Source organism: Anoplolepis gracilipes, chromosome 8, assembly GCF_047496725.1.
Source record: "Anoplolepis gracilipes chromosome 8, ASM4749672v1, whole genome shotgun sequence".
NCBI lineage: Eukaryota > Metazoa > Arthropoda > Insecta > Hymenoptera > Formicidae > Anoplolepis > Anoplolepis gracilipes.
Window position 1 is genome coordinate 5,377,818 of NC_132977.1, and position 16,117 is coordinate 5,393,934.

The following is a 16,117-nucleotide window of genomic DNA, read 5'->3' on the forward strand; positions in this document are numbered from 1 at the left end:
TTATTACGTATTTCATTGTGGGATTAAACTTTTATCCTATAAAACAACCAACATCGAGAATTTCATTGATTACATACTTAAGTGTCTTATATTCCCTGATAATTTGGATTGTTTATGGTTATTTTTATTACATAGTGACTTTATTTACATGGAAGAAGTTATATCCAGCCACAATACATACGATTCCTTCGATAATTTCCATCGTTACCACGATTGTGTCCACGATTATGAGTTTCTATCATCAAGAGGTACTAGAAAGCGTATTTTAATATACATTTTTATTATGTGATATAATTAAATTATATATTTATATTAATTATAAATTACAGTTAATAATTTTAGTAGTTCTCTGAAGAATCTTATTAAAGCTGTGTCTTTCAAGCTTTTCTAAATATTTGTACATAATTACATAATTATATAATTATATTTTTCATAATAAAAATATGACATATATTTATAGCTACATTTTAAAATATCACCTAAATGTGTCCCAAATTCTTTTAGAAACTTATGATGTGCATAAAAAAGCTTGATGCTGTAAATGATACTTTGGAACAATTAGGCACTTCAAAAGCATATCGAAAGATGCATATATATTCGAGAAGAGTATTAATTGGATGGATTTTATACAGTTTTATTTTAAACTCTTTCGGTACAGTTTGGCTAATAACAGACCAAAACATTATTTTGGCATTATTTGGATCTTTTATACAAAACTATTGTGCTAATATTAATATATTCATAGATTTTGTATTTATTTTTTTTTTATGGTTGGTATACATATATATTTATATTTATATAGTTCATAAGTGTAATCATATATATAATCAAATTAATACATTTGTACTTTGTTCTTAAATTTTTAACATTTTCATAAACTCTCTTTCTCTGCCCTCTTCTTCTCCTCGTTTCAGCCTTCTCTTTTTTTTTCTCTCTCTCTCTTTCTCTTCCTCTCACTCTCTCTTTATTGCAAAATTTTGCTTTACTAACTTTTTTAATAAAAAATGTATTTATTATTAAAAAATGACATTTCACGAAATTTTTAACAAAAACTTAAAATAATTCTTTTAAATTGATATATTATTTTGCGAAATTAACACTACATATATAATCTTTTAGGTATTATAAAATTATATAATTATTAAAAGCTTTGTTATCTAAAATCATATCATAAATTGTATCAAAAACTAATGAGACATTTATTTTATAATACAGGTGTATTGGTATTCAATTTGACAGAATAAACGAGCATATGCGATATTTATTAATGAACGAGAAATATGTACCAAAGTATAAATGGAAAAAACCTGTAATCGCTCTTCGTCGATATGTTATTTGTACTGATGATTACAAGAGTACATTGTGGACCTTAATGTAAATTAAATTGTGCTACATTTTGGTAGTTAATTTGTCTGGATAATTTTATAAAAATTTATAAATTTTTCCTTTAATGATAACACTGTCTGACAAGAGAAAACATTTTTTTTTATGGATTGTAGCATATGTTATTATAAATTTCAGTGTAAAGAATTCATATCTGTCTATAAAAATGCCTTATCTCATCAAGATTTTGAGAAAATTAAGACAATTGCAAAAGCTAAAATTTTTGAGAGGCTATATTTGAGTAACCTGACATAATAGAAAAGTTAATGTAGCTCAAATTAAAGGTTAAACATTTCTCTTTACTAAGATAATGTGCAGAGTTCCTGAAAAAAATTGTAATTTAAAAAAATGGCGTTAAATTAATATTTAGAAGTTAATTAAAGATTGCAAACATCATGGTTTTATTATCTTTAACCTTAATTTTCTCAAAATTATAATAAGATAGGGTATCTTTATTAGTACATTTAAATTCAGCACATTCAAATTCACTTACGAACTTATACTACAAGCTGTGAAAAATCTTTGTCGGACAACATAATCAAGCAAAGATTAATTTTTTATAAATTTTAATAATATATGAAAGTAATTTTATGTTTATTTGAATAGTAAAGTACGTTTCTTGACAGGCATCTTCATTTAGAATTATGTCGTATTGCTCGCGACTTAAATTTAATATTTGGAACCCAAATGACTTTTGAAATAGCATCTCTTATTACAAGCCTAACAGTCATATTTTTTCTTTTAAATACGTTGCTATTGCAATATCGAGAGTATGTACCATTAGGTTGTTGGTTTTATATAAGTTACCACATCTTGCTACTGGTAGTGAGGCTTTACGTGATAAATTATATTTGCGAATGTGTTCAAGTTAAGGTAAAACCACGCAAATTTTAATAGAATATATACTTATACAAATTAAATTACAATTTAAGTATTAATATTTAGTCAAATGTATATATTCCATAATATTGTATATATTCCATAATATTATACCCAAAATTTTAGGCAAAAAAAATTGAAAAAATGTTTGATGAACTTACAAATAATATTCGATATGCTGATATTTGGAAAGAAGTAAGCAATGTTTTATTAACAAAAAAGTGAGTAAAATGAATAAGCTGAAATTTAAATAATGGTTATATCTATTTATAGATTCATCAGTTTATTTTACATGCGATACAACATCCATTAAAATTTACTGGAATGGGCTTCTTATATTTTGGCAATGATTTTCTACGGAAGGTTCACTTTTACACAGATTTTTCTTTATTATTTAATTTTTATACTATGTATTGAATTATTTGATTAAAACATAAATAATATTTCTACAAATTGATCTAATGCTATTTTTATCAAAATTTTTATATTGCTATATTATTTCATGTCTTATTCAATTTCTAATTTATCGGATATTTCATTAAATTGTTATTTTTTTTTGCAAAAAATATTAATTGACATACATTTTCTTTCAGCTTTGCGCGACGATTTTAATGTACGTAATTATTATGATACAAATGAAAATACCTATTTTTTAAATAGGCACAATTTGCCTTTAAAGAAAACAATATCAAAATTAATATTTATTGTAAAATTTAACATCGTAATAATGTGTGTATCAAGATATAATATCAAGATATAATATGGAATATATTCTCACTTAAATATTTTAAGATTAACTGTTGTTTAGTTTTAGAAAATATAAATCAAAAAGATAAAAAATATTAAAATAATTCTCTTGTGGCATAATAATTTATTTCCTTTTTAAACCATAAAATACGTAGTTATTGTTGAACACAAACATCATGTACAAGGTACTTTAGAAAATTTAGAAATGTAAAATTTATGTGTGAATATATTATGTTATAAAATATATATATGAATGTATGTTATGTAATATAAATATATGTTATAAAATACATGTTATGGAATATATGTTATGTATATATAAATATATGTTATAAAATATTTATAAATGTTACAAGGGAGCTTATTTAAAGGCATATATATGTATGTATAATTACAAACAAAATGATACTTACAAATTATATAATAAAATAAATTAATAATTAACATGATTATGATTTATGATTAGTAAGACATATTGATTACATGATATATGCAATGATATATGTGCATTATACGTGTAAATGTTATTCATTATTAACTGAAAATTACTACCACATATAATTACAACATTTTTCAATTAAATATTTTTTAATTGCATGTATCATAAATATATCTTAATGATGATCTACAATTTATTAAAGATAAAAGTAAATAAAAAGCAAATTTTTTATGTGCTAAAATGTATTCCCTTATTTTTTACTTCTAATTTTGTATTATTAAACATCAAGCATATATTAATATGTCAAGAAAATCATTATTAATTAAACAATTATTACTTGAAGCGTCATTATTACAAAACAATTAGATATTTGCTAATCTTTTTTCACACATATACTATATTATAATATAACAAAATAAATAAAAACTTACGTTTTACAGAGCAATTTTAAGATAATCAGTATTGATTATCAACATTTGTTTCGTACGAAAATGTACACAAAAAATAAGTTAATAGCATTATTTCAATATTTTGCAACATATAAAATTTAAAAACAAATTAACTTTTTTGCTCATAAGAATAAATCGATGGTTTTAATACGCGCAAGTGCTGCAAAAAATACAATTATAAAAATCTATTATTATTATGAGTCATCATAATTGCGATTCGCCTAACAATAAGTATAAACGGACAGTTAATGTCAGTATGTTTATAGTACTCAATAATCATGGTAACAACTATCCAACAAGCCTTGCGCCCTTTTTTTGTTACATATTTTATTTTAGGATTAAGCTTTTATCCTATAAAACAAGCAATATCTAGGATTTCATGGATTACATGCTTAAATATTTTATATTCTCTGATAATTTGGTTCGCCTATGCTTATTTTTATTATTACACAGTGACTTCATCTATATGGAAGAAAATATTTCCATCCACGACACATTTGATCTCTGTGGCGATTAACATCTTTACCACTATTGTATCCACGATTATGAATTTCTATCACCAAGAGGTACAAGAAAGAGTATATTTTAATATACATTTTTATTATATGAAATAATTAAATTACATATCTATTTACATACTATTATCGAATGGAATATTATTAAATTATTAAAGACGACCAGTTTCGAAGGTAGCATAGCATGAAAAAAGTCACTGCGTTCTACTAAAGGTATAAATTACAGTATTATTATAGTAATATTACAGTAATATATAGTAAATTACTTGAAAATAATTGCTATATACTGTACTAAAGTAACTAAAGCTTTGTATTGTCAATAATAAAACAGTGATTTGGTATAATAAAACATTTATTTTGTTATTCTTAAGACAGCTACGTAAAAAATGTACACATTTTCGATAATAAAACAATAGTAGAAGCTAAAATATTCGCATAATTAAAATAATACGTGTAATTATTATTTTCAATGTGTCAAAACGGTCGATAATCTTCAATTATTCTCGAATCCATCGAACCCACTTGTTTTTTACAAAAATTTAACTACAGCTGATCGTCTTTAACAATTACATCGTCAGTAAGCATATCAATTATTTATTACATTTGATAAGCCTTTAAAATCTTTTAATATATGTAGTAATTCTCTCGATCAAAGCAGTGCTTTTCAAATTTTTTTATAATATTTGTACCTTATTACATAATTATGGTTTGCACAATAAAAATATGATATAGATATACTAATTATAGATACATTTTAAAATATCACCTAAATGTGTCCCAAATTCTTTTAGAAACTTATGATGTGCATAAAAAAGCTTGGTACTGTAAATGATACTTTGGAACAATTAGGCACTCCAAAGGCGTATCGAAAGATGCATATATATTCGAAACGAGTACTAATTGGATGGATTTTATGTAGTTTTATTGCAAACTTTTACGATTCACTATGGCTAATAATAACAGAAGGAAAGATTATCTGGGCATTATGTGAACCTTATTTACTAAATCATTGTCTTAATATTAATGCATTCATAGATTTTGTATTTATCTTTTTCTTATGGTTAGTATTTATATCTATTCATATTTTTATAGTTCATAAGTATAACCATATACATATACATATACATATAATCAAACTAATATCTGATATTTGCATTCGTATTTAAATTTTCTATATTTATATAAAATCTCTCTCTCTCTCTCTCTCTCTCTCTCTCTCTCTCTCTCTCTTTCTCTCTCTCTCACTCTCTCTCATAATTTTTGCTTCACTAATATAAGAAATGTATTCATTATTAAAAAATGATACTTTCCAGTATTTTTAACAAAAACAATTTAAAACAATTAGAATAATTTTTTTTAAATTGATATATTATTTTGTGGAATTTACAATAGAAATAAAATCTTTTTAGGGAATATAAAATTAGATTATAATTATTAAAATATTTTGTCATCTAAATGCATATAAAAAATCTATGAAAAACTAATGAGACATTTATTATATAAAACAGGTATATTGGTACTAGATTTGACAAAGTAAACGAGCATATGCGATATTTATTGGTGAACGAGAAATATGTTTTAAAGAATAAATGGAAAAAATCTGTAATCGCTCCTCATCGATATGTTATTTGCGATAATAATTATAAGCGAAAATTGTGGACCTTAATGTAAATTAGAACATATCAATTTTAGATTATATTAGAATTTTATAAGATAATATGAACTTTTAGTTTAATAATTACACTATTTGACAAAAGAACTATTTTTCTCAGTGATCGTGGCATATGTTTTTCAGTAAATTTGGGCATGTTAAATATCTATATCTGCCCGTAAAATATAATTTGCCTCATCAAAATTATTCTTTTAATTATAATTTTTTTCAATAAACTCTGCACATTATCTTCGTAAAGAAAAATGTGTTAACTTGATAAACCTTTTTATTATATCAGGTTACCTAGATATAGTCACTCAAAAAGTGCAGAAGTTGTAATTTCTAATCTTAATTTTTCACTTTTAATTTTAATTTTCTCAAAATTCTGACGAAATAAAATATTTTACTGGTAGATTTGAATTTGGATTTCAAATTTATTTAAAAATTTATACTGTAAGCTGTGAAAAAATTTTTGTCAAACAGCATAAACAATGACAAGAAAGGCTAATTTTTTAAGTTCTAATAATATATAAAAATAATTTTATGTTTATTTGGTTATAATAAAGTACATTTTTTGACAGGCATCTTCATTTAGAATTATGTCATATTGCACGTGAATTAAATTTAATATTTGGAATTCAAATGACTTTAGAAATGGCATCTCTTATTACAAACATAACAGTTATGTGTTTTGGTGTAAATATATTGCTAATGCGAGAAAATATATCATTATATGAATGGTTTGGTATAAGCTACTGGATCTTGATATTTATAGTGAGGTTTTACGTAATAAATTATATTTGCGAATGTGTTAAAATTAAGGTAAGATTACGTAAATTTTAATAAAATATATACATTACACAAATTAAATTAGTGTTTAAGTATTACATTTAATTAAATATATATAATATTAAACTCAAAGTATTCCATAATATTAAATTTAAAATTTTAGGCTAAAAAAATTGAAAAAATATTTCATCAACTAACAAATATTATTCGATATGCTGACATTTGGAAAGAGGTAGGTAATATTTTAGTACATGCAAAAATGTAAATTTAATAATTAAGGTAAAATTAAAATAATGGTTATCTATCTACAGATTCATCAGTTTATTTTACAAGCGATACAACAGCCATTAAAATTTACTGGAATGGATTTCTTCTATTTTGGCAATGACTTTCTTCGAAAGGTTTACTTTTACACAGTTTTTTCTACTGCTTAATTTTTATATATTACGCATTAAATCATATTATTAAAACAAATTATAATTCTGCAAATTGATCTAATGTTATTTTTATTAAAATTCTTGTATTGTTATCTCTTTATCACATGTCTTCTTCCGTTATTCAATTTCTAATTTTTAATTAATTATTAATTTCAATAAATTGTTATTTTTATAACAAGTCTTAACTGACATACATTTGTTTTCAGCTTTGCACGACGATTTTAATGTACGTGATTATTATGATACAAATGAAAGTACCTTTATTTTAAGTATACACAATGTGCTTTTAAAGAGACAATATAAAAATTATTTCGTATTGACAATTTTTACATCGTAAAATGTATTTGTGTATCAAAATTACTTTGACATAATTATATTAATATTATTTAGTTTTAGAAAATATAAGTTATAAATATAAGAAAAATTAAAATAATTTTCTTATAATAATTTTCTTATAATTTACTTTCACAACCGATTACGTGGCTATTATTGAATACAAACAAGATAGAAAATTTATAAATGTTTCTAAGATTTAAGTCACATATACACACTATATGTATATATATATATATATATATATATATATACACATATATTTAATATACATGCTTAAAAATATTGAATACAAGAATTAAAAATATCTTATAACAGTTGTAAAATATAATTACATTATTAAAGCAAATATTTCTTATATCTGAAAATGATAATAAATAAAAATTTTCATTCTTGTCCTTTAGATTAATAATATTTTACAATAATGTATCATTAATTTATATTATAATGATTTGTTATTATATATTTTACACTATAATATATACATATATCATCAATATTTATTCTGTTTCACAAACACTAAAAGAAAATAATATATTTTTGATTACTTGTTATTTTCCTTTTCTTTTCTTTTTGTTGTAAAAAACTTAATTTGTATTCTATTTAACAAATTAAATATAATTGATATTAAATAATCTCCGAGAAATATGCTGAAAGAAAGTATAATAAAGATGTACTTCTTAATCAAGTCTTTTTATTACAGTAACTTTGTAAGTACTAAAAATTATAATTCTTTATAATATTTTTTAAAAATTATATAACAATTTATATATTTTAATAAAAAGTTATCCACGATCTACATTAAACATGAAGAATAAATCTATATTAAATTAAATCCAGATTCTACATAATGTCAATCTTTATATGATTGATCTTTTCTTAAAAATACGAAAAAGAAGCAAAAAATAACTTAGCATTGTTTTAATAATTCATGGTATGAAAATATTTTTGACGAATCTTTTCTATCGCTTTCTATAGTGGATCGATCATTTCAATATAAGTAAGTGCCACAAAAGTATGCTTATATGTATACATACACTGCAAAAATCCATTATTACTTTGCAACTTAGCACCCACTAACACAGTATGTACAACAAATAAAGACGGATATTCAGTCTTACTTCAATCATGTTACAGTGTTGACAATGGTGATCACTATTCAACAGACTTTGCGTCCTCTTTTCATTACGTGCTTTATTATAGGTTTAGGAGTATGTCCTATGAAACAGCCAAATTCAAAAATTCGGTGGATTGTTTACTTAAGTATTTTATATGTATTAATAATCTGGTTTATTTATGCTTATATCTACTACCATACAGTGACTCTTTTTACATGGAAGGTATTATTTCGATCCAACATTATGGCAGTCGTTTCAAACATTAACATCGTTATCTCTGTCATATCTATAATTATGACTTTCTATCATCAAAAGGTACAATTATATTTTTAGAATTTATATATAAATTACATTATATACATGCGTAATATTAATATTATATTTCATAATATTATAATCTTCAATACATTAATTTTTTGTAAAAAATTAAAATTTTTTCCAAATGATATTACTTAAATTTTTTTAATGGCTGCATGTAATTGTACCTTATATAAAGAGAAAGGCAAAAAAGAGTGTGTGCACCTACAATGTTCTTTTAGAGATTCGAAATATGTCTGAAAAAACTTGCTGTTGTGGATAATACCTTGGAAAAATTGGGCACTCCGAAAATGTATCAAAAGATGTATACACGATCAAAACTAATTATAATTGGATGGATTGTATACTGTCTTAGTATAAACTTGTACGATACGATATGGTGGTCGAGTGTAAACAAAGTTGCTTGGAGATTTCTTGTAGCTCATATATTAAATCATTGCGCCCACATAAATACGTTTGTAGACTTCTTATTTATTTTTATCTTATGGTTTGTATAATATTTAGTGTATGTACATAGCAAGCAAACTTATATATTCTTAAATCTTTATGAGGTTTTTTTGTAAATTTGATACTATAATTGATAAGTTAAAGATATCAGAAAATTTAATAGTATTTTTGTAGTATTTTTGTCAAAAACTTTTAAATATTCTATTTTAATTAAAAATCATATAATGCACATTAAAAGACATGTTATGTCGATGTACGTGAACATCAAGTATGTCAAAAATTCTGATATGTCCAAGTAATGTATTATATAATTATTAAAATATATACTGTAATACAGGTATATTGGTAGCAGATTTGACAAAATAAACGAACATATGCAATGTCTATTGAAAGAGAAGTGCGAGTTTAAATATATATGGGAGAGACCCGTTTCCGATTTACATCGATATACTTTATGTATTCACAATTACAAGCTAACATTATGGACTTTAATGTAATTAATATACACAAGTTCGAAAGGATTAGAACATTCTTTATGTTGATTTAATAATAAAATTTGATTAGTTTGTAGAAAAATATAGCTTTCTAGTAATAAAATATACATGTCTTCCAACAGGCATCTTCATTTAGAATTATGTCGCATTGCTCGCGAGTTGAATTCGATGTTTGAAATACAAACAACTTTTGAAATGGGATCGTACTTTGCAAACATAACATCAATGTGTTATTACTTCTTTGTGATGCTAACGCAGGAACATCGAGAACAAATATCAGTATACATGTGGATTAATTTTATCTACTGGTCTTTCATATTAGTAATGAGACTCTACATCATAAATCACGTTTATGAGAATGTTAGTGTTAAGGTAAAACAACCCACACATACAATTCTCAGTAAAAATATACATGTTTTCAATTTTTATTTAAAATATATTAGTAAATTCTAAATTTTTTTAGGCTAAGAAAATTGACAAGATAATTCATCAATTAACAAATATTTTTCCATGTGCTGACATTTTGGAGGAAGTAAAAAATATTTTAATTACGTATAACACAAAAAGTAAAACAAAGTAGTTAATATTTCTTTAATGACAGTTATCAATTTACAGATTTATCAATTTACTTTACTAGCAATATATCATCCGTTGAAGTTCACTGCGATGTATCTTTTCCATTTTGGCAACGACTTTCTTCGAAAGGTTTATCTTTATTATTTTCTTATTTTACCGTTCTTTATTACCATTCTTATCCTATATTTCAAATATAAATTATAAAAATTTAAAAAAAATGAATTTCAAAATTATCTTTATCATGAAATTGTTATTATTATTTTTCTATATTACGTACATTATAATAGTTTCTTTTTGACTTTTCTTTGCATTTCTTGCAATAAATTGCTTTTATTTAGTCGTTAAAAATTAATTGTTATTTTTTTTAGGTTTGCATGATGGTTCTAGCATATGTCATTATCATGGTGCAAATGTCACTGGAATAAAGTTTCAAAAAAGAGAGCAAGAATTACAGTATACCTTATATTAAGTTCAACATTATAACAATGCATTAAGATTTTTTATAGAATTGTACTAATAAAATATTACTTAAAAAGCTTGCAAAATATTAATACGTAGTAATTAATAAAATATAATGTAATTTTATCATGTAAATATATTTTATTTTTTCGATAAATTAATTATGTAAATATTTCTAAACCTGATTATGTATCAATCTTTTTTTAAAAAAATACTGTAATATTTTTGAAGATTAAAAATTAAATTGTACATATACGTATTTATATTAATAATAAAATTAATTTAATTTAATTAGCTGATTATAAATTGTCAATCCTCACAATTAAAATCATTTCATCTAAAGATTATTATTGTACAAATTATACAGAGTTTTCATATAAAGACACAAGTATATATAGCAAGTAACAATATAGCAAGAATTTTTACAATTACTATAATTGTTTACACTTTATAAAATAGTACGTAGATAATTTTGCAAAAAAGCATTTATTTTAATTATCTATCTATCATTCTGTCGTTTGATATTTATCGCTCTAATGGTATTTCCAACATATTACACAGTATAATTCTTGTAAAGTTTCCTGCAGGACGTACAAAAAAAGTGAAAATAATTTTTTAATTTGCACGAATATTATCACAAAGTATCTTGTGTGTATTTGTATTTCATATTACAAATTGTAATTTAAATTTATAATTTCGATAACTATGGCGAAGACGATTCAGGCAGCGCTGTCACCAATATTGATTGTTGGATCATTCTGTGGCTTGGCTATTTTCGAATATCCTCTTGGACGACCGAGGCCATATCTCACTTATTTATATTTTTTAATCGCAGGCAGCATTTATGTGTATCTCTCCTATTATCAATTCTGTATTAATCGTATTGCTTTATATTATATGTTATCCTGGACTAATATAATAATAATATTTAGCTCAATTGTGTCAATGTGTGTCAGCTTATTTCATTTTAAGGTAGGAATTATAATATTATCTAAATTTGTTACGCTTTAATATTTGAATATTAAAGTACTTCTTATTAAGAACACTAATCTCAATTGTTAATGAATAGACAAATATCAATGTTTAAGAGTAACATTTCTAATAGGTCCGTGTAATAGTTGTATTTAGTTATACCTGTATTTATTTTTTCTCTATTTTAAATTAATCAATAAATTATATTATTTTTTAGAGATTGAAAACGTGTTTATGTAAACTTTCTCTTGTGGATGATACACTGGAAGTATTCGGAACATCAAAGGAATATCGAAAGCTGTATAAACAAACAATTCGAATAATAATAGAATGGATTTTAATAACTTGTCTTGTGAATATTTGCGACAGTTTCTGGCTATATAATTATAAACATTTCAGCATCAATAATATTTGGTTTGCGTTCATAATGAATTATATGTTCCACGCAAACGTTCTCAATGGTTTAATTTGGGGAATTATTGTAAGGTCAGTATATATGTACAGAATCGAAAAATCTTTTTACAAACAATATGTAAGTAATAAAAATATTTAGAAAATTTAAAAAAGTAGATATTTCAAATTTATCTTATATTATTATGCATTATTTTCTAGTTTTCTTTTAATATTTTAAGATTTCATATAAAGTAAATTAAAACTTTATTTTATAATGTTTTGTAATTAGCATTGTTAATTTTGTTGATAAATGCAATATATATTAAATAACCAAAAAATAATATAATAAAATCATTATTTTGCATACATAAGCTGCATTTATTTGAACGCTCATAAACTAAAAGTATCAATCTATTTTTATTCGCTGTATAATGAACACAAAGATAGAATGATGTTTTCAGCGTATAAGTGTCCAAAAATAATGCAGCTACAAATATAATACCTACATGTACATAAAATAATAATTAGCAATGACGAAAAAAAATAAAAATATAGAAAAGAAACAAAATTTTATATTAATAAATATCTGAATAAATATGTATATATATATATATATACATATATATATGTATATATATATATATATATATGTATGTGTGTGTGTGTGTGTGTAGATTTTCATAATATTATAGATGATAAATTCTCTTCTTAACTTTTAGTTTTTCATTAAATTCAGGTACGTAGGCTCCAGATTTCATCAAATCAACAAGCACGTTTATGATCTGTTTAAAGATGATACAATGTGCACCAAAAGGCAAAAATTAATCTTAAATAGTCAGCAACATATAGAAGAACAAAGAAAGTGTAGACAATACATGTGGATTCTAATGTAATCATAATGTAAAAATTGCAACGTACACATTAAATATAGATAAAATTTTCACATTTTATTTATCTAATTAAAGAATAAATTGTATTTTTACATTAAAAATATCTTTGCCCAAGCTTGAACACATTTGTAAATTAATTTAATTATAACAATTATAATGTGATTGCAGGCATGTTCACCTGGAATTATGCTTTATATCACGCGAGTTGAACAAAGTATTCAGTATACAAATGACACTGCAGATGGCATCTTATTTCGCGTTATATGTGGGAATATGTTGTGACTTTTATGCAACATATACAGATAAAAATACAAATACATATAAAAATTTCCTACATAAATTAATTAACTATATCTGGACCGTTATATATACTGCTATACTTTTTTCATTAAATTATATCTGTCAAATGATTTTTGATGAGGTATAATAAAATAGAGTAGTTATTAAAGTCATTAATAAAAAAATTTATTTAAAAACAAGAATAATTAACAGCAATAAATAACAGCAGATTTTATCAATTTTGCAACTATTGAAAATCATTAGCAAATAACGTTCACATTAATTAGTTTTTATTAAATTATTTGATCATACTTTTCTTATCTAAGACACTTGTTATAGTTTACAAGTTACAATTTTGTGTAATTTTAGGCAAATGAGACAGTAACAATTCTTTATAAATTATTTAATGATATTTCGGATAAAGATTTACGAAACCAGGTAAATTATTGCCACATGTTTTAATACAACATCTTGTATCTATTACATTTAGTTTATATTTATCCGATTATTAATCTAAAATACAGATTCTACAATTTATACTACAGATAAAACGAAAGGAAGTAAAATTTTATGGTATGGGACTTTTCTATTTCGGTTACGATTTCATTCGTAAGGTATGTTGTATATTTTGCAAAAATATAAATTATTATAATACAAATATAATAAATATAATAAAAAAAAATATTGTGTCTAATTCTTCTTAAATGACAAAAATTTTAAATACTGCTAAAAAAATGTGTATTTTTATGTTTATATGTTTCTAATATAAACGTAATATACACTTTTCACATTGTCATATTGCATATCTTATTTTTAAACTTTTGCAATTGGGAACAAGTTTGCTTCTGTCAAATAAAAAAAAAACATACTTTCAGTTTTATGTGGCCATTGCAACTGTGTTGGTAATTATAATGCAAATGCATATAACTTATGATGATCTATTACCGTATGATGACAATTGATAAAAGTTAATAAAAGTTAGGCAAACGTATATAAGAATAAACTATAAAAACACCTTCTGACATGTATTCATGATACACACTTTCTTGAAGAAAAAAAATATATAAATAATAACAAAAAACAGAGAATGCAAATTTATTTAATAGTCCTTTAAAATATGTATAATTTTAACTATTAATCGTTTATTTCTAATCACTATTTTTTGGAAAAAAATTTTTCTTACTACAATAACAAATATATATTATAAAGTAATTTTTAATAACAAAGAAAAATTATGTAAGAGAAAATTATTTCTTCCAGTAAAAAGCATATACTTGTTTTATTTAATCTAAAATATTGTATATTATATTTCATATCATATTACACTTATATAACATTATATTATATTATATATTTATTCTGTACGCCTCAAATATTATAGAACAAATTAAATTGCTTTGACATACATCTTCGCTTTTTATTCACTCTACTTAAAAGATTAATTCATATTTTATTAATTTGTACTTCATTTGAGATATTGAATTTATGTACTACGGCATATAAACGTAATGTCACAAGAATAATCGCTTAGTCATTTCTACTTTAAAGAAAAATTATATATATATAAATAACAACTCCGGAGGGAAAAGACGAACTAATCTATGATCTGTATATTTTGTCGTTCGATACTGGCTAGTTAAAATAACAATTTCGATCTATTCCGCAATATAATTCGCGCAAAGCTTATTCCTGGAAGACCTAAAAGAAAAGTGAAAGTTTGTTCGAGATTTTCGCAGGAATTACCAAAGTGTTCCTACTTTGCTTAGTAAAATGTAAATTGATGTGGTTCGAGAAATATGCCAAAGACAATCCAAATAACGCTGTCACTCCTATTGATCATTGCTTTATTTTATGGTTTGAACTTCTTCGAATATCCGTTTGGACAATTTAAACTACTTACTTCTTTTCTATATTTATTGATTACATGGAGCTTTTATGCGTATCTCTCTAATTATCTGATTTACATTAGTTATACTTCATATCTGTACATGATGTAATTATGATATAATAATAGGAAAACTTATTGCAATTGTGTCGACATTTGCCTTTTTCTTTCATTTTAAGGTATGTGTAAAAATTTAGAATTTTATTCCAAAAATACTTCAGAAAAATTAATCTCTCAAACTTTTTTTATGATTAGAAAATATTATAATGTTTAAAAAATTTTGGAATAAATATCTCAATACTTGTATCCTTTTTTATTTATCTTAGTAATATTATATATTTTAAAAATTAATAATTATATCTCTCGACAATTTCTTTGTAAAAAAATATTCTAATAACACATTATCAGTTCCTCCTTAATACTATGTAACCGATATTATTTTTTAAGAAATTTAAAATGTGTTTGCAACAACTTTCTATTGTGAATGATATATTAAAAATACTCGGAATGTCAAAAAAATATCGACGACTGTATATATATATATATATATATATATATGGGTAATTCAAATAATAATGGGATGGATTGTATTGACTCTTATAATGAATATATGTGACAGTGTCTGATTGAATTATGAATATTTCAGCATTATTCGTATTTGTGC

General features: G+C 23.4%; 1 protein-coding gene across 1 annotated transcript; it reads left to right on the plus strand.

Moving 5' to 3' along the window:
- The first annotated feature begins 4,153 nt into the window (after positions 1–4,153).
- LOC140668824 (uncharacterized) lies at positions 4,154–7,558 on the plus strand. The gene is made up of 8 exons (XM_072898147.1): positions 4,154–4,178; positions 4,351–4,463; positions 5,204–5,472; positions 5,921–6,079; positions 6,645–6,885; positions 7,016–7,084; positions 7,164–7,253; positions 7,496–7,558. Exons 1-8 carry the CDS (start codon positions 4,154–4,156, stop codon positions 7,556–7,558), a joined length of 1,029 nt encoding a protein of 342 aa, XP_072754248.1.
- Positions 7,559–16,117: the final 8,559 nt, after the last annotated feature.

Coding starts and splice junctions, on each gene's coding strand:
- LOC140668824 (XM_072898147.1), top strand. CDS start 4,154: ATGTTTATAGTACTCAATAATCATG. Junction 6,886..7,015: donor GCGAATGTGTTAAAATTAAG/GTAAGATTACGT, acceptor TTAAAATTTTAG/GCTAAAAAAATTGAAAAAAT. Junction 7,254..7,495: donor GCAATGACTTTCTTCGAAAG/GTTTACTTTTAC, acceptor ATTTGTTTTCAG/CTTTGCACGACGATTTTAAT.